We start from the raw sequence: 19,813 nt of genomic DNA, 5'->3' as shown, positions 1-19,813 counted from the left end.
AGAGAGAGAGAAAAAAAGAGAAAGAAAGAAAGAAAGAAAAAAAAAAGATGGCGATAATTTTGTATTGTTTTGTTATTCGGCCGAATGGCGGGTACAAAGTACCCGCCATTCGGCCCCAAAAATGGCGTATTATTCTATTTTTAAACGGTCATGGCGTAAAACCGTCGCATCCCTAGTCTGGCAAAAGAATCTGTGAAACTTTTTCACAGCCATAAAATGCACATGCTTCTATTATTTTAAGTTTGCTGCACATTGTTAAATTAATAATTGTAAGATTTACACATTCACTAAAACTTAATTTTGCTATTGTTGTTAAGTTAGGAGTGTCTGCAAATGTAAATGTAGCTAAAGAATTTAGAAAACTAAAGCAACTGTCATTTATGACTTCACAGCTGGCTGATATTCTGAGATGAGGTGAAGGATCAGTAACTTGAATAAGTGTTTTACCATCACTTGAGTAGCAGTTTGATTCAATATCTTTGTAAAAAATGTAGAAAAAGAGAATCATTTTAATTTTTTATGTTTTTACTGTTGTATTTTGGCCATTGTATAGTTTTATAATACCTGTTTTCTTAATTTATTGCTTATTCTTGAATTTTACTCGGATTTTCGAATGATAATAAACGTTCAAAGTTATAATTCTCAAATAGAGCTCTTGTTTTTAGTATTTACTACACTATTGAATTTATATTTTCATAAAACAATCTGACTGTGCAAGATAGGGGCAAAGACGTGATTGGATGTTGAAGTTTTAAAAAGACAATAAAAAAAAGATTATCAGAAATCAAACTTCAAATTGACTGTATTTATTGAGTATTGTGAATTTCTTATAATATTGAAATAATGATAAAATTTCGGATTGATGTATCATTGGACTCAGGTTTCAATTTCTATCGTTCTGATTTGTAAACTTTTTACAAAAATTCGACCTGGGCAAAATTCTATCAGTGGAAAACAAATTCTATTAGATTACCATTAAATTTATCTCAGCAATATTAATTAGCACAAAGCAAAGTTTTAAATATTAGTTGTTACAACTCATATTTTTATTGCAAAAAAGAACGAGATAGCATGCATTTCACTGAAGATGGTATTATGATATTTGTGACTAATTTATTTCCTGAAAATGCGACACTACCTATTTCAAGAAGTCCATTTGTCAATAGAATCTGAGAAACTTTTTCATAATTATCAAAAGCCCATGAATCTATTACTTTAAGTTTGCTGCACATTGTTGAAAATATTTGAAAGAATACCTTAGCTTAGATATTACATAGATTTTGTAATGAAATTTTATATAAAATGAAACTATTAATAGATGAAAATCAGGATCGCTAAATGAAATATGACCCAATGTAAAATATAAAATTTCATTCAAAAAATTAACATGCTATCAAAAGATCAAAGTCTGCCATAGCTTTAATGATTAGCTCGATTCTAACGGAACATTAAATTTGAGCATTTAAAAGCTTACGCAAACTTGTTTTATTTATTTTTACAATGATAACTGTTATCAAAATTTCTTGTGAATTTAAAATTGAATGGAATGCAAAATCAGATTTAGATTAATATATGATGCCTTCATTAATTAATCAACTGTATTATCCTAATATTTTAGCTGCGAGCTTATCCAATTTAGTTGTCTATCTATTTTTATTTGTTCACAAGCAATAGCAATAGTATGATTGTAAATACTAATATTGTATTCTCACAATTTTGATAGTGTTTTGAAATTTTTGTCAATAAATATATATCTATCCGAATTGTTTTAAATTATAAATTTTACCCATTTGAATTCATAAAAGAGATAAGTATTAATAAATAAAGTGTATTTTTATTTATATACTGTTAGGTATTTCTGAGAAACCTTTAGTTCTGCGTTTTCTCATGATGCAAATCACAATAACAGTTATTATGATTCCAACAACAACCATTCCGGCTGCTGCGATGCCAATTATAGCAGATAATGGGAATGAACCACATTTACTGTATTTGGAAACACTTTGACCAAATAACTTTCCTTTGTAATCTTTGTTCAAGATTAAACAGTCAATGTTACTTGGATCTGACATGTTTCCTGTGATTTCTGTCTTTCCTGAATATGTGAACTGACCAATTCTTATAAATTCTTTATTTCCTGTGTTCATTTCTTTGACATCACATGAAATGTTCATAAACTTAACTTTGCATTCTTTGCATGACTTTGATACAGGATAAGCTGTTATTTTGTCACTGACTTTGATCAAATTTGCTGTATAATTCGAAACATAATAAGTCAAATAGATCTTTGTGATTTCTGGTGAATTATATCTTATTTCTTTGAAGTTCTTGCTATGGTTGAATGCACAGTTTGCGATTTCTGCATCTGATGTAACTTCAACAAAAACTAAACTGTCCATATATGAAAAACACAAATTTCCAACAGATTGGAGAGATTTCGGAAGATGTATTTCTGTTATTGATGAACACAATGAGAATGAACGATCACCAATCTTTGTCAATGTTTCTGGAAAAGTAATTGAAGTTAATTTCTTGCAAGAATAGAAAGATCTTGATCCAATTGTCTCTAAGTTATCAGGTAATTGGATATTCTCTAAGTTTTCACATGATTCGAATGTTGAATTGCCAAGAACTTTCAAATCTTTTGGTAATTTCACAGTTTTCAAATTCTGGCATGATTTGAATATACCTGTACCAAATGTTGCTGATTTTCCTTTGAATGTAACACTCTCAAGTTTCTCACATGATGAAAAAAAAACTTCATTATTCTCGTAAACGAAAAAGAGTATTTGACGGAGTCAAATCCCCTCTCTCAAAAAGTGGACTTTACATGTCAAATTTTATATGCATGTAATGTCCACTTTTATGAGTTTTAGGAAGGAATTGGAGGCCATGAGTTACTGACATTTCATCAGTATCTCATAGCCTCCAATTCCTTCTTAAAATGGGAGAAACTTTGTCCGAATGTTAAACTATTCGGACAAAGTTTCTCCCATTTTAAGAAGGAATTGGAGGGTAAGAGATATACCATATGAATGTATATCTCTTACCCTCCAATTCCTTCTTAAAATGGGAGAAACTTTGGGTTAATTGCAAACTATTAACCCAAAGTTTGGACACTTTCAAGTGGAGATGGAAGGCTTTGGGGTATATATTAATACAATATACCTCAAAGCCTTCCATCTCCACTACAAATGTGAGAAACTTTGTCCGAATAGTTTAACATTCGGACAAAGTTTCTCCCATCTTTCAATGTAATTGCTACCTGTGAGGTACTGACTTGAAGTCAGTGCTTCACAGGTAGCAATATCCAAAAATTTAAAAACATTTTATCAGTTCGTTAGAGAACTAGAGCCTCCTAGGTACTGAACCAGAATCAGTGCCTAGGGGACTCTAGTGATCTATATAAATCTGAGAAACTTTGAGGAAATTGTTCGACATTTCCTCAAAGTTTCTCAGCAATTTAGCGAGGAATGTTCGTTATCGTGTAGATATTTATAATATATACATGATAACAAACATTCCCCGCTAAAAGATGTAAAATCTTATAAGAAATAATTGCAAAAGAATAACAAATTGCAATAAATTTTATATGAAACTGAACCTTATGAGGTGGTGATTCAAGATCACCGCCTCATAAGATTCAGTTTCAATCTCAAGTATCTCAAAAGTAAGGCTCTATTTTTTGCCATGTAAAGTGTCACTTTTCTGTCAAACCATTTTTATCGTTTTCGTTTACAACATTATCAATTGAATTTTTTTCTGAATTAAATATTATTGATTTAATTTGAGTTTTTGTGAATGCACTTGCATCAATGGAAACAATCGTTGATGGTAAACTGATTTCTCCTTCCAATCCTGATGATGAAAATGCATTTGAACCAATATATGTCAAACTATCGCCCCAATCAATATTGTTCAGTTTAACACATTGTGAAAATGCTTCTTTTGATATCTTTTTCACATGATTCAATTTAACTTTTTGTAAATTCTTCATTTGAACAAAAGTGCTGTCAAAAATTGTTTCCACTTTAGGAGGAATTGTTAATTCTTTGACTGATACACATCCATAAAATGCAGGTTCTCCAATGTACTCAACAGAGTCTGGAAATGTGATTGAAGTTAATTCTGTGCAAAAACAAAATGATTGATTACCAATATACTTTAATGTATTTGGAAGAGTAATTTGACTTATCTTGCAAGCATTAAATGCGCTTGATTCGATGGTTTCTAACGAATTTGAAAATTTGACATCAGAGAGTGCTGAACACATAGAAAATGCACTGGAATTAATCGATTTTACATTCTTTAAATCAATCTTTTGAAGTCTTCCGCATTTATAAAAACACTTTTTCGAAATTGTTGTCAAAGAAAAAGGGATTTCAATTTCAGTTAATGAATTGCATCCTTCAAATGCAGATTCACCTATATAATTCGTAACATCTGGGATATTAATTGTTTTGAGTAAAGAACAACCGAAGAAAGTGTTGGAACCGATCCTGAAAGATGTTGATGTTATTTGGAAGTTTACTGTTTGTAAGTTTTCAAGTGTTGAAAAAGAAAAATCACCAATTTCTGTAATTTCTCCTTTAATTGTAGCTTTTACTAATTCTGTTGGAATATCTTTGAAATCAGTGAATTTTCCTTCACCACTGATAGTGACTTCAGTCATATCTTCATTGAATTGGACATCTACTACAGCCAGAAGGCCAAAGACGAACCACATGAATTTAAATACTATGAAATTGAATGAGTTCCCTCAAAACAATTGAGTCCAGCAGATGAAGATAAAATCTTATAAGTTCATTATTACATAATAAGAATCAATATTAATCATTAAATTTTTTTCAATGATATGGTTCAGGAAGTTATGACGTCAAATGCCAATGTATTCCCTTTTTCAAAGATCAGGCCAATTTTTGATTTGTGTTATCCACATACATTTTTCCTTATACGTTATCAATAATTACACAAATATACGTATTCCAAGTTTTGATTTTTATAGGAAATTTTCCTAAACTTAAAAAATGCAATAATTTAGATTGATTTCCCTAGACTAAGATGTGTGTATTTTAAGATTTATAAATCCATGAAGCATTTTTTAACATTTCGGATTAAAATTCTAATTTTTTTTTCAAAAGTATGAGAAGTTATTGTCATCTATCTAATGTATTTCGGAATTTGATACAAAATTCATCAATTGAATGTATAAATCTGAAAGATTTTTTTCTCGAATATTTTTAATCAGAATTTAATTATTCCTCAGAAGACCTTACAAAGGGTCATATGTTTGTAATTGCAATAAACTAAGAATCATAGGAACATTTTCAAAAATATTTAAAAAAAAATATTATTATTATTGTTTGTTTTTTATAAATTCAATAAGCAATCCTAAAAGTTTTATTCCTATTTGATCTAGCGATCATGAAAGTCTTATCTTCTGTATGGCTGACCTGTATATCCTCCATAAGGCTGTCCTGGGTATTGTCCGTAAGGAGAAGCACCTGGATACTGACCCTGTCCGTAAGGTGGCTGCTGTCCGTAAGGAGATTGTTGTCCGTATGGCGGCTGTCCAGGATACTGAGACTGTTGGCCTGGATATTGACCCTGTCCGTAAGGTGGCTGTTGTTGGCCAGGATATTGGCCGTATGGCTGTTGTCCTGGATACTGAGATTGTTGTCCGTATGGATTTGAAGATGGCTGACCATATGGTGGCTGCTGTGACTGACCGTATGGTGGCTGCTGTGGTTGTCCGTATGGATTTGATGCTGGTTGTCCGTATGGTGGCTTATTATCAGGCTTATGTTGATCGCGTGTTGGCTGCTGCTGAGGAGCTTGGCTTCCGTATGGATTCTGTGATGGATGCTGGCCTGGTTGTTGACTTCCGTATGGATTCTGTGGTTGACCATAAGGATTCTGTGGTGGAGGAGCCATTCCGCCATGAGAACCTGTAGGTGGCTGCTGTGGATAGCCTGGAGCTGGTCCTGCTTGTGGTGGCTGGTATGGTGGCATTCCGCCTTGGGATGAGTGTGGAGATGTATGCCCTGGAGCTGGGTATGGGTTCTGCGGTGGCTGATTTGGAGCTGGATATGGGCTCTGTGGTGGCTGGTTTGGAGCTCCGTATGGATTTTGTGGAGGCTGATTTGGAGCTGGTTGTGGTGGATGGGAGTCAGCCTTGTTGTGATGCTTGCTCTTCTTCATCTTGCCAATAGCGCATGGTAAGTCAATCTTGTAAGGAACGCCATCAATCTCGGTTTCGAAGATTAAATCTTGAAGTTGAAGCTCTCCGCTATCTGTACTGAATGCGTAACTGCCCTTGAAGTTAAGCTTGAGTGGAATTTGTGTTCCATCGTGTCTGTGAGCTTCTACTGTAAGATTTACGCCTCCGATATCACCCTCTCTGATCTTTGGACCTTCTGTAGTTTGTGGAGGTGGAACTGGAGCACCATACTGATCTGCTGGTGGTGGTGGATGAGCATATGGATCAGAAGCGCCTGGTGGAGGTGGAGCTGGTGTTTTTGGTGGAGTATTTGGCGGTGGAAGTGGATCGGTTGGTTGAACATCATATGGATTTCCTTGTGGCTTGCTTGGAGCACCACCATATGGGTCGTTCATTGGTGGATAATCGTAATTTGGTGGAGCCTGTCCTGGCTGGGGAGCTGGAGCGGGTGTTGGAGATGGAGTTGGATTGACATTAAAATCAGGGTAACTGATATCTGGATAGCTTGGGTTACTCATTTTTTATTGTATGAATCCGGTGAACTCAAAAACCGACAAAAATTTTGCGACGTTGCAAAGGTTATCTTTCTGAAAAAAAGTGATAGTAAATTATCGTCACCACTATCGTTTGTTTTCACTAGTAAAGATAATCACTATAAATTTACGGGAAATTTTCTATCACTTTTTCGGTGAGATTTTTTGATTGGGTAGCATTTCATATGAATATGGCATGATATGCATATTTCTCAAGTCTTGAAGATATTCTAAAAGTGTTGACATGATATTTTGCGAAATTTTATTCACGATTTCAAAGAGAGTTAAATTCGTAAGTTGAATTAATAAGGCCCTGTTGATTTGTGTGTGTAGTTAGTTGATAGTGATAAAAGATACTGTGAATTTGCCTGTTAGTTGTTTATATTTTAAACTTGAGTTTTGTTCTAGTCATAAAGAATGCAATGTGTGAATAACTATGAGATTAAAAGCAAAGTTTCTTTCTTTTAGTTGAAGGTTCCATTATTTTTGAATTTTCTCAAGAAATTGATTGAAATAGCAGAGAGATAAATTAATGGAGATTATTGGTGCCAGGAGGGAATATATATATGCATTTGAGATTAACTGTAAGTAACTTTTTTTAGTAAATTATTCATCAAAAATAAAATATTAATAAAATAATATGATGATTATAAGCTTACTAATGAGTTATATAGGATTTAACATCCAAAATTGCAATTCATATTGTATTTTTAGATGTTCAATTGGCCAATAATATTCTCAATATTTGTGAACCAATTTTTTGAATGATATTTTTAATAATGACTTGTTAAATTTAAAAATCTTAATAAAGATTAGTGACTTTACAATATATTCGATTTGATATGGACTGAATATTGAAAAGACCATATTTTGAAATAATGATTTTTGAATTGAATATTTTGATATTATTTAAATTTTACTGTTTGGATCATATTAACCATAAATTTTTTCATCTCATTTGAAGAAATAAATTCAAATTGTATTACAATTCAGCAACACATTAAGAAATAACAAAAACTTTCAAAGACCATTTTATTTGTTTGAATTTCTATTTTATTGAAAATTATCCCAAACTGCGTCATAAATTACTATAGGATAAATGCTCTTTCTAATTTTATTTGATGAAATCTATCAAAACACTCCACGTAATTATAGCAAAAAACTTCGTCCTGGCCTATATAATATAGAAATTCAAGGAGCAACCGGAGGTAACGGATGCAAAAGTAATATTAATACCGATACGCACGGAGGAAATGGCGCAAACATAAAAGCGCAAGTGATGATAAGAGGAGAAACAGAAGTTAAATTTAAAATTGGAGAGAAACCAGAAACATTTTGCAATAAAGGAGTGGCAAATTCTGGAGGCTGGCCAGGAGGAGGATTAGGTGGTGAAGATATGCAATCTGGTAATGACTGGGCAGGCGGTGGCGGTGGTTATACAGAAATGACAGTCGATGATTACACAATAATGCTAGCAGGAGGTGGTGCAGGAGGCTGTCGGCCTGATTCAGAAGGCCCCAATGGATTTGGTGGGGGATTACATACTTTTGGTGGTTATGACAAAAATAATAATCCAATTTTAATTCCTGAAACAGAACGCACAGAAGATTCAAGAACAGGAGAACAAGGAACATACGCAAAATACTATTGGCCAGGAGGCGGAGGTGGAGGAGGCTGGCGTGGTGGAATTGGAGGTTATAAATATTCTCCTATCAACGATCAACACTGTGTTGCTTTTGGAGGATCTTCGTATATAAACGATACAGACAATTATTGGTTTTTAGGGACACCTGTTGTATTAAATGGGTCTCAAACTACTCATACTGGACATGGATATTTGAAAATTACTATTCTTTATGAATGCTCAAAAGATTGTTATCATTGTATTGAGATGCTGTTGGATCTGTGTCGAGCAACTCCAGAACTTGATCATAGGCAGCATTTGCTTCTTCCTCATGTTCTGCATCTAATTTGAAGACTAAATCCTTCATCAAATTATAGAATTGTTCAAATTTTTCTTGAGAAGAAAACTTATTTGATTTGCGAAGAATTGCACGAAGAACATGTACTCCGCACCAAAGTATTTGAGCTTGTGGAATGCTTTCTTCTATTGCTTGAGCTATCTGTGGAGCACAGTCCATGCTAATGTATTCTGGCTCAATTGTTACCCATCTGAGATAGGCGCACACGCAAACTTGAATGTTTTGATAAGTGTCTGGTTGACAAAAGAAATATAAAAAAGGGAAAATGTGAAAATCTTTGATTTTGCCAGTAAATGCATACAATGGAATGTTTGATCGCAACAATTTATAGGTGCTGTCTATATGAAATGTCTTGATACTATGCGCATAAGCTTTGCCTTCAAAAGGCGCGTAATAGAAACACATATTATTGTCTGAGACTTCAAATGCAATGAGATCATCTGGAGATTTTTCTTGTACTGTCTGAACAAAGATTTGCAATGACACAACATCGTCAGGAGAATATCTAGTTTGAAGAGCATGTATTCTCTCTGCAAATCGTTTGATTGCACGTGGTTTTTGAGCGTACATCTCTGGAATGGACGGACCCGTAAGAGGAATTTCAAGATCTTTGAATGCATTTAGCTGTGCTATCGCTCTTTGATTGTCATCTGTTTGGAAGTAATGTTCTAAATATTTGCGATAAAAGACAGACGAATATTGACTTTTGTCATTTGGGGCGGAATGATCATGTTCTTCAACTATTTTGATTAGTTTGTATTTATTTTGATCCAAGATTGCAACATTAAAATGTGCAGGACATTTTGGATATTTGCAGTGGAATGAAATCTGAGATCTTTCTTTCCTGACACGTTCACCATATCCATACTGTGCTTGTATTTCTTGTTTAACTCCAAATTTACAAAGATCCATAACAGTAAAGATAGTTTCTTCTTCTAATTCCATTTGAAATTGAAATGAAAATTAAAAATTCAGAAATTTGAATAGATTTGGTCTGTAATTAAATGAGAATAGCAGTTTGTTCGTCATTGTTTGAGGCAAGAGTATTATAGGAATATTATATGATGGATTTGAGTTGCATATAAAGAGTGCAAAAGGATAAAGAGAGAAATTTTGTTAGATTAAATTATTAAATTTTAATTCTTTATTTTTTAGGATTGTTAGCTTTGTAAGATTGCTTTCTCACAAGAGAAAACAAATATAAGGTTTAAGCTGTATGTATTAAAGTTATAAATATTTGATTTTAAAAAAAATCAAGATTTTAAACTTTAAAGGTATTAATTATGATTATCTTTCTTTAGCTTTGCATGCTGTATGCTACTTTTGGAAACTGCTCTATTGTATTAGAATGTTTTTAAATTTTGCACCTAAAAATGCGTAATATTAAAAATTAAGGTATTAATTATGATTATCTTTCTTTAGCTTTACATGCTGTATGCTACTTTTGTCTTTGAGACATTCCATGATTTAAGTTAAGAAGCTTTAAAAAAAATGCAAAAAAAATTGAATACTTTACTGGCTGGGCAAATTTGTCGCCGCCCCTTATTTTTGTTATTTTTGAATAAAAAATTTTATTTATCACGAAAAAATAGCTCTTTTGTAAAGAAACGCGCCAATTTCGATGCGAATAAAGTATATCTAACAAAACAATGTAAATTTGCTTTGATTGATATATTATATAAAAATAAAATAGATTTGAGCATTTGATGCGTTATGCCCTACGTTGTATGTATAAAATAAGTACTTTATTTACTAGTTATATGTTCTGAATATAAGATATTAAAAATTACATTTATAAAAGCTTACCATATTTTTCTTTAATTAATGTTTTTCATAATAGGTAATGTTCTTATTTACGTTATAAAGTATGATATTTACAAATATTAAGTATTAATTATTAGATACAAACAATAATGATAAAGATAGAAATGGTGATGAATAGCGATGTAATTATAGAAAACGTAAGATATATGAATTCAAAACAATCAGAATTTAGGTTGCTAACCATATATTGCGAAAAGGTGTTGTATATTGAGCTAAAATTATGATTATATTATAAAACTGCCACTTAAAGCATAACGATACTGTTCCTTTTTCATTTTAATCTAATATGATATTAATTACTTTCGATTTAGCTATAAAATGATGATATGTTTTCAAAAATTATATTTTCAATCTGTATAATGCATAATTCACCAAATGTCTCATTTTTGATATTGCGAGATATTTTTGCTATCGGTTTCGCAATTTTGACACAATAGCAAGAGGGTTCTATAAGCATGACTATCGAATTTTTTTTTAGGTTTCGCAAAACAACCAAAAATTAATTAGCTATAAAAGTGATAATTTTAGCAAAACGAAACCCTTATTTGTAAAAATAGAGTTTTTGAAATAATAATTGATTTTTGAAATTATTTTGGATCAAAATTAGAATGATTTAGGCAAAAAAAATTGTTAAATGTAATTATAAATGTTGGGCTGATATGTCTGTTCGCCTGTTTCCATCTAAAATATGCAGAATTGGACTTGAATTGATGATTTTTTTTATTGAGTTGAATAAATTTATTGAAACCTGGTGAACAAAATTATATTATTAATTATCTAAATCTAAATAAATAATTTTACAAATAAAGATTTTCTCAGAAATTTGACTTTTGTGAGCAATTGAAAAATAATTTTTCATTAAATTTTTGATAAGATTTTATTTTGAATTAAATTTTTGAATTAAATATTTTTTACACATTTTTCATATATGCTGTATAAAGTTAACTAATCGTATATTTATAATTTACAAAATTCAAATTAATTTAGTTAAATTATTTAGAGTTCAAAATTTGATGTGAAATAATGATATAAATAAAATTATAAAATGACAAATATAATTAATCGTATATAAATTTCAATATGTCAGGAAAATTATTCAAAATCACGTCATTTATCATTTTCTCTATCAATGCGAAGTATAATGGCATTTAATGAAATTGTTCATGAAACTCCGAATACCTACAATTATACTCTTCAGCCTGGTTTGTATTTAATCGAAATTCAAGGTGCTACTGGTGGACTTGGATGTGATAATGGAGAACCTAAAAATCCTGGTGGAAATGGAGCCAATATCAAAGCAAAAGTTATTATAAGAGGTGGAACTGAAGTTTATTTTAAAGTTGGAGAAAAGCCTAGTACCAATTCTTCATGTGAAAGTAGAAACCCTGGAGGTTGGCCAGGTGGGGGATTTGGTGGCGATGAATCAAACACAGATTATGAAATTTGGGAAGAATGGGCAGGTGGTGGCGGAGGCTATACAGAGATGTTGATTAATAGAGATACAATAATGCTAGCAGGAGGTGGTGCTGGCGGATGCAGGCCAGCCAGCCAACATGGAAGTGGCTTTGGTGGGGGATTACACACATTTGGTGGGTTTAACAATGAAGATGAACCCGTTTTAATTGATGAATCTGAAAGACACGCAGAAACACGAGTAGGTGATAAAGGGAAAGACCAGGGAGCTTGTTGTTATCCAGGAGGTGGGGGTGGTGGGGGCTGGCGTGGTGGATTTGGAGGCTGGAATTATATTAATAGTGAATCGCATTGTGCTGGTTGGGGAGGTTCATCCTATATTAATACTATAGATGATAATTATTGGTTTTCAGAAACACCAATCGTCTTAGATGGATCCAAAATTAATCATGATGGCCATGGATATTTGAAAATTACTATTCTTTATGAATGCTCAAAAGATTGTTATCATTGTACTGGTAAAAATACTTGTGTGAAATGTGTTGAAGGATCGAAATTATATCAAAGCAAATGTTATTCATCATGTGAAGAAACAAGTGAAAAGACATTTGACAACGGGAATGATCAATGTGAACTCTGTAGTTCAGACTGTGGCACATGTAGTGGATCATCGACACGCTGCACATCATGCAAAGACGGATATGTTTTGAACGAAAACAATCAATGTATATTACATGTTCCAGAAGAAGAAAATAATGATGATAATGATAACAATCCATCATCTAGTTCCACATCATCCTCCTCAACAGAAACAGAATCCTCTTCCAGTTCTAGTTCTAGTTCAAGTTCAGAATCTTCATCAGATTCTAGTTCATCATCGAGTGAATCTGAGACATCATCACTCTCAACTGAATCTAGTTCTTCATCTGATTCTAGTGAAACTAGCTCGAAGTCGATTGAAACTCCATCATCAATCCTCAATTTAGGAGATAGTAATTCATCCACGGAATCTAAAGGTAAAGAGAAAAATGACACAATACCAATCATTGTACCAAATTCAGAATTAGCCAATGAAGCCGAACAGAAAAAGAAAATGCAAATAATATCAATTGCATCAGGTGTTGTAGGAGGTCTCATATTGATCCTTATTGTTGCTGTTATAGTGATTTATATTCTTACGCGTAAGGGAAAAGATGAAGATTCAGTATCAGAAGAAATGGTTGAGGAAACTGTTATTTTTTCATCTGATATGCAGCCACATGTTACCATTGACAATCCATTATGGACAACAAGTGTTTTGGGTCAGAGTGATGACATTTTCAAAGGCGATTTTAGCGATTCAGAAGTAGCTGTTGGTTATATTGTCCATCACGAATAATTTGTTCTTTTTGTATTTATGTTAGTAAAAAGGCTTGTTCATTTTATCCAAATAAGTGAAATTGAAAATCATATTGGAAAAAGAAAGTTATTTCTAGAATTTTCTTAGGAAATATTAAATCATCCAAAGAAATACTTCTAATTTTGCAGCGATTGATGAATTATGTTTACAAAAAAAATAATTAAAAATCTACATTAAGAAAAAAAGCAGCCATGGTGGGACTTGAACCCACAGTCTTCTCCTTAGAAGGGAGACGCAGTATCCATTTTGCCACATGGCTTCACATGTATAAAATAAAAATTGATTTTATAATGAAATCACTCAAATTGAAAAATATCCTTTCTGATTCTCTTTAGAAAAAAATATACCCAATTTTTGTTAGAATCAAAAATATACAAGGAAATTAGCATTATTCCTTTCTCCAAAGAATATGACACGTAAATCAGAATTTACATCCTTTTATATAAAAGAATTGTCAGAAATTTTTGATGACATTACTTTTCCTTATTTCGACATGGTGGATTCAAAATGACGGTAAGGACCAGCTCGGAATTGAAGGAGAAGACATTAACTGGAAGTTAAATTCAAGTTACACTGGAAAAGGCGTCAGAATCGTCGCAATGGGTGATGGCGCAAGACTAGATCATAAAGTATATGCTGATAGAGCCAATAAAAAGCTATTTGTTAATATTATTGAAACAGTCAATTACAAAGAACCACCGAATTCTTCAATTCAATATCAACGCGAGAATATTTCACAATCATCACTTGCTTTAGCTGCAGGATCTGGTATCTTCCCTGGTATTGCTCCGGATGCTACTGTTGGCGCGTTTTATTTCTTTGATAATCAAACACAAGCTGAAGACTTACAATATACGATTTGTTACAATAGTGATCAATGGGATATAGCAATTTTATCATATCAGTACGATTTATGCCACGGCGGAAGAAAGTTTTGCGCTTATCCAGAGCCTGACTCTCTTAAAGAGGAAATGGTTGGAAAATGCTTATTCAATACAAACGGAAAAACTCGTCCAAAGCTAATAGTTGTTCCTGTTGAGCACAATCAAGCTTCTGACGTCTTATTTACTCCTCCCGCGAGATGGCCACTTGTTTTCACAATAGCAGGTGTTAACAACAGAGGATTACCACTGGATCATGGAAGCGAAGGTGCCGGAGTCTTTCTTTCATGTCCTGTTGCAGATAGAGCTGCAATCCCTGGCGCAGGCGTTGAAAGCGATGAATCATTGACATATAACTTTACTACACCAAATGCTTCAGCTGCAATATTCGCTGGAGGCTTGGCAGTTCTTCTGGAAGCAAATCCAAATTTAACAATCCCAGATTTACTCTTTATTCCAGCCATGACGGCAGATCAAGTACAACCAGACTCACTATTATGGAACAATAACTCGTTTGGTCTCAAATTCAACAGAAGAGTCGGTTTCGGAAGATTAAATCTCGGAAAAGCCGTAGAATACGCTGAACACTGGACATCTCTTGGTAATTTCTCAAGTAAGTCAAGTGTATATGAAGTAGACCTTGGAAAAGAAACGAAAACCATGGGAGATTCGAAGAATTTCACTTTGAATTTCAATACTGGAAACGATGACGATACTGTTTTATTTATCCAAATTGATTTGCAGGGGGCACAACTTAGTTTCGCATCGTTAAATCCCCATATTTTGTCTCCTGATGGATCAGATTTCGAATTAAAGATTTTGTCTGAGTCGGACAGAGAAATGAAGGTCAAGAATATTCAGCTCCCTGCCTATGCATTCCTTGGCGATAGAGTAAATGGCAATTGGACCTTGGTTTTCAACAAAATTGACGACGCATTTCTCGGATTAGTCACAAAAATCAATATTACTATATTCTACGCACATAATCGTCCAGACACGAACCTTATAAACCAAACAAGAAAGGCAAATCCCTTCAAGCCGCTTCCATATACAAATGTTTTAATTTTCCCTGACAATCCGCCACCAATGATAGCAGCACAGTCTTGGGATGTCTCAATTAAATTTAACGAAACATACAAAAACTCGAATTATACATTAATGTTCTTACAAAATGAAAATGGAACGGAAAGAACGAAAGTCAAAGCCGAATTCAGCAAAGATTACAAACAAATACATCTTAATTACGTTCCATCTGTATTTAATCTCACAGAATTGTACTTTGTCGTTGAAAGTTTGGATCCATTGTATCCTTACACGGCAACAACGAAAGTTAGTTACATAAACAACTTCAAAGAAGACGGAATTTACCTTTTAGAGGCTCATCCTGACAATGATTGCACTCCAAAAGGAAATATTTCGGATACTCCGATCAAATCTGCAGAAATTCTCTTCGAAAATCCATGTATTGTCGCGTACTACGTATTGCACCTCAATAGAGTTACAGATGATGGCTACAGTTCCTCAATTACGCAATCAATTATTACATCAGAGAACCAAGTGATTCTGAATAGAACATTCATCAGAAATCTTGGTATGGTTCAATGGAAATCCATCGTTCCTTCAAACAGAGCCTTCAAATTCCAACTTTCACCTTCATCTTCAGGAAGACATGAAATGTTTAGCCCAATAACCGTAGAAATTTCGGTTAAGGAACAATACGGACCATACAAACCCGCAATTTCGCCATTCAAACTCTGGAATTTGATTTTCATGATTTGCTTGTTTGTTTTCAGTTTTATCCTCTTGTTCAAGATATTTTGGACAAAAGGTATCAAACTCGAAGGATATACAAACGCTGATGAAGTCGCTCTTATTTAATTTTAATTTTATTTTAATTATTGTTATAAATCGTTCATTTTTACTCTTTTCATCTAATATATATTTCTTTGCTTTTACTTATTTTGAATGGATTCTTTAAATTTCCTAATTATGATTCCGAATTAACTTTTTTCCAAGTAATGGAGACATAATTTCATCAAATTTGTATATATTGAGTTTCTGTTAGTTTATTGTCAATCCAGGAACTTTAGAATATTAAATTCCGATATGAGATTTTAATAATAAAAGAATTGAAGCATAGTGACGTAGCATTTTTGTTTTATATTCGAAAATTCCATTGTCAACTATGAGTTGATACATTTGTTTCCATTGAAATAGCATTGCAGCTTTTGATTTTGTTGTAGAAACGAAGAAATAGTAATAGAAACATGATATCTATCTACTATTCTGATATAGAAATCTTAAAGCTGTCTTCATTATTTATAATTAACGTATATAATTTAGTATATAAATCGTAAGTTAAGGTTGTGTATTAAAATTCTGTTCGCCTATCTTTATGGGGAAATAGATGAAATGCTCGTTTATATCATTTTCGCAAACTCTAGTTTTGTATTTAATGACTTGATTCAATTTTAAGTAATTTTTTTGTTAGTAACTGACAAACATGCGTAGAATAGTGTGATCATCGGAACTTTGTCGGTACCTACTCTGACTATGACTGTGCTCATAGCACTTATGATTGTCCAAAAATATTGCCGCAATATGGAGAAAAAGTGATTTTTTTAAAAAAAATTTACAACTATTCAAACCTACCCCCTTAATGTTAATTTTTAATACTTCTACAGATAGATAAAGCTAGGCAATATCCGAAATCAAAAAACTAGAATAAAAATTGTAGAAACTGTCACTTTTCAATATACCGGGAAAGTGAAGTGTCAGTTATCCACAGTATCACTGTGATGGGAGAAATCAATCATATCATAAAAGAAAATGCTATGAGTATCAGAAGTTGAACAAATGATAAACCATATTCTGTCTTTTGTAATTGTTCGAATTACTATTGAATTTTTTGTGAACGTGTGAAAATTGTAAATGTAAGGAATTTTTGATATACGATAATTTCATGAAAAGTTTACTAAAAGAGAGAAAAACTACAATTATTAAATTGTTGTGAGACCGAAGAATGCATCATCATTAAATTCGAGTGTATCGAACAAGGTGTTGAAAACCTCATCTACAAGATGCTTGTTTTCAACATCGTTTATTTGAAAATCGTTGCTTAAATCATGTGTATCAGAAGAACTCGAGTCTACTGAGTGATAATCAACTAATGGACTCGATTTTCTAGTATTTGTGGTATTAACATCAATGGTTAAAACGTTATCAAGCGTAGCGTTTCTGCGAATAAGTTTCTTGTACTGAGATTTGACTGAAACATATGTTCTGTTTTTCATCATAGAGCTGATTTTTGTCCATTTTGTGCCAATTTGTTGAACTTTCTCTAAAATGAACTTGTTTTCCTCTGGAGTGAACTCTGATCTGTTAACATGATTATCAAGATAGTTAAGGAAGCGTTCTTTGCACTGGCGAACATTTCTGTTTCCCATTTGTTGTGCTACAAACTGCCAGTTAACATCTTTCTTTCTGCCGAAGAACTTGACTAACTTGATTAATTTCTCATCTTCCTTCTTGCTGAAGAGCTGCTTTGCACCCTTTACTTTTTCTCCGCATGCCTTGTCTGCTTGCATTGTTTGAATAATGATTTATTTAACAATTTGTATACTATTGATTTATTCATTGAAAAAAATTAATAAGGCTCATTGAATTTTGAATTGTGAAAAGTATTTTGAATACCCGTCTTTAGATTTGTAGGGTGATGTAAAATTGACATTTGACGTATTTATTAGAAACAGCTAAACTTGCTAGAATTAAAGTTTTCTCAGTTTTATGTTTTATCACAAATTTTTTGAGATGAACCTTTATAAGGATGAAATGTTCAGCTATATATCTGAATTTGATCAATAGTAGATAAAGTCTCGACCAAATGTCTCTCAATTTTTAGATAATACGAAATTATTGCCAATTCAATTTCCAGCATATTCAAAAAATTTTCATCGTTTATGATGTCCTATATTTTGTTCTTACAATCACGATTTTACGAATTTAAACTGTTACTGGGAATTGAATATATTCTAAATTGAGAGCTATTAGGTCACGGGTCACTCTCAATTTTCAAGAGATGTGGCCTAGCTTCATTTCAATTATTTAAAAACACTAAATAGTGAAGAAATAAGCAGCGAATTCCAGATACATTAACAATAATTAAATATCACAAAAAAAATTTATCCATTATTTTTATTGAAAAGTGTAATTAACTCGATTTTGTAATTGTTAGAAATACATGAAATGCATTATATTCATAGCATTAATTGGTTCTTCACATATTCAAGAAGTGGCTGATTTTTGAAAATTTTATTTATTGAAATTGATTTAATGAAATCTATGACAATGAGTTTACTGATTTCTTTCATTTATTGGAATTATTTTCACAAATTTATGAAGTGATAATAAACTACTAGAGCTAAAACATTGTAAATATGTCTGATGCCCTATCAAAAACATAGCCAAAATTTAAGAACCTCAAAATCAATTTACACATCTCGATATCAAATGGCATAAATTGAGATGTTTTACATTAATTTTGATATAAACTTAATTCACTAGATAAAACAAAGCAGGGCTATCTATTTGTTTACATATTTCAGATACTTTTTTCATAGTAGTATATGAGTGCGGGTTGTGTGACTTTTTTTGTAAACGTAAGAATTCATACAATATTGAACGATTTTGTATCATTTTTTTTAACATATGAAGTAAAAAATGTATGATTCTTACGGTTTTTATTCTTACGTTTTTGAATAAATCAAGATTTAAAAATTTTCAAAATTGTAAGACATTTACACTCAGCCCAAACATAATGAAATAAAATTTTTTTTAAAAATAAACTTTAATTTTAAAATAATTTATTTCATCTTTTATAAAAGAAGCTATATATAGATGATGTCAGATATTCCACGATTAATTAAACATTGTTTAAATCCTGAATGGAATCAATGGAGTCATAATCAAAGACCTCATAAACGAGAAGAAGAAATTAGAAACTAATGATTATTTGAATTTATGATATCAATTATCTGATTTATTCTTTCTTCAATCTCTTCTATTCTTTTTGTTAAATCATCAATTTTCATTAATGAGGTGATTCTTGATTGAGGAATAGATTTCAAACTAACCACCCCCTTTATTTTTGAAATTTTGAATCCATCAACTTTAAACATTTTATTCAATTTACATGTTGTCAATTCTTCAAATAATTTTTTATTATTGGCATAATAGTCATTAAATTCTTCAACAGATGAAAAAATTTTTATTTCAGTAATTGGTTTAACAACGTTTATTTTTTGTTGAACATTTTCACTTTCATTTATTTCTTCCTCCTCTGTTTCATTTATTCTTAAAATCGGTTTCATTTATCATTAAATAAAAATTAAAATATAAGTGATGAAATATATTTTTTAATTAATATTAAATCAGAAATGGCGGCAGGATTCTTTAAAAAATTATGGGATGGAATTAAGAAAGCTGCGGGTTGGGTTCATCAAAAGATTATTAAACCCATTGCAAACTTTTTGGCACCAGTAGCGAAAACGGCAGGAACTATC

General features: G+C 32.0%; 6 protein-coding genes and 1 non-coding gene across 7 annotated transcripts, besides 2 other annotated features; 2 read left to right on the top strand and 5 right to left on the bottom strand.

Annotated features, from left to right (window-relative positions):
* Positions 1-172: 172 nt before the first annotated feature.
* On the bottom strand, positions 173-508 carry TVAGG3_0736860 (ribonuclease inhibitor domain-containing protein; the record flags this gene model as incomplete). The annotated part of the gene is made up of 1 exon (XM_001311833.1): positions 173-508. One exon carries the CDS (start codon positions 506-508, stop codon positions 173-175), a length of 336 nt encoding a protein of 111 aa, XP_001311834.1.
* Positions 509-1,838: 1,330 nt separating this feature from the next.
* On the bottom strand, positions 1,839-2,399 carry TVAGG3_0736850 (structural constituent of cell wall; the record flags this gene model as incomplete). Its single annotated transcript, XM_001311832.2, has 1 exon — positions 1,839-2,399. The coding sequence occupies one exon, from the start codon at positions 2,397-2,399 to the stop codon at positions 1,839-1,841; it is 561 nt and encodes a 186-aa protein (XP_001311833.1).
* Positions 2,400-2,761: 362 nt separating this feature from the next.
* Positions 2,762-3,744: a mobile genetic element.
* Positions 3,745-5,365: 1,621 nt separating this feature from the next.
* Positions 5,366-6,801, bottom strand: TVAGG3_0736830 (uncharacterized protein; the record flags this gene model as incomplete). The annotated part of the gene is made up of 1 exon (XM_001311830.2): positions 5,434-6,738. One exon carries the CDS (start codon positions 6,736-6,738, stop codon positions 5,434-5,436), a length of 1,305 nt encoding a protein of 434 aa, XP_001311831.1.
* Positions 6,802-8,636: 1,835 nt separating this feature from the next.
* Positions 8,637-10,277: a mobile genetic element.
* Positions 10,278-11,687: 1,410 nt separating this feature from the next.
* TVAGG3_0736810 (serine-type endopeptidase protein) lies at positions 11,688-13,398 on the top strand (the record flags this gene model as incomplete). The annotated part of the gene is made up of 1 exon (XM_001311828.1): positions 11,689-13,350. One exon carries the CDS (start codon positions 11,689-11,691, stop codon positions 13,348-13,350), a length of 1,662 nt encoding a protein of 553 aa, XP_001311829.1.
* A 159-nt stretch (positions 13,399-13,557) lies between these two features.
* On the bottom strand, positions 13,558-13,630 carry TVAGG3_0736800. Its single transcript has one exon. It is a non-coding gene; the product is annotated as a tRNA-Arg (tRNA).
* A 208-nt stretch (positions 13,631-13,838) lies between these two features.
* Positions 13,839-16,174, top strand: TVAGG3_0736790 (serine-type endopeptidase protein; the record flags this gene model as incomplete). Its single annotated transcript, XM_001311827.2, has 1 exon — positions 13,839-16,130. The coding sequence occupies one exon, from the start codon at positions 13,839-13,841 to the stop codon at positions 16,128-16,130; it is 2,292 nt and encodes a 763-aa protein (XP_001311828.1).
* A 719-nt stretch (positions 16,175-16,893) lies between these two features.
* Positions 16,894-17,839, bottom strand: TVAGG3_0736780 (RNA polymerase II transcription regulator recruiting protein; the record flags this gene model as incomplete). The annotated part of the gene is made up of 1 exon (XM_001311826.2): positions 17,252-17,839. The coding sequence occupies one exon, from the start codon at positions 17,837-17,839 to the stop codon at positions 17,252-17,254; it is 588 nt and encodes a 195-aa protein (XP_001311827.1).
* Between the last annotated feature and the right edge of the window lie 1,974 nt (positions 17,840-19,813).

The sequence above is a fragment of the Trichomonas vaginalis genome, chromosome III, assembly GCF_026262505.1.
Source record: "Trichomonas vaginalis G3 chromosome III, whole genome shotgun sequence".
Lineage (NCBI taxonomy): Eukaryota > Parabasalia > Trichomonadida > Trichomonadidae > Trichomonas > Trichomonas vaginalis.
Note: the sequence above shows the minus strand (reverse complement) of the source record. Positions and strands in the feature narration are given on the sequence as shown.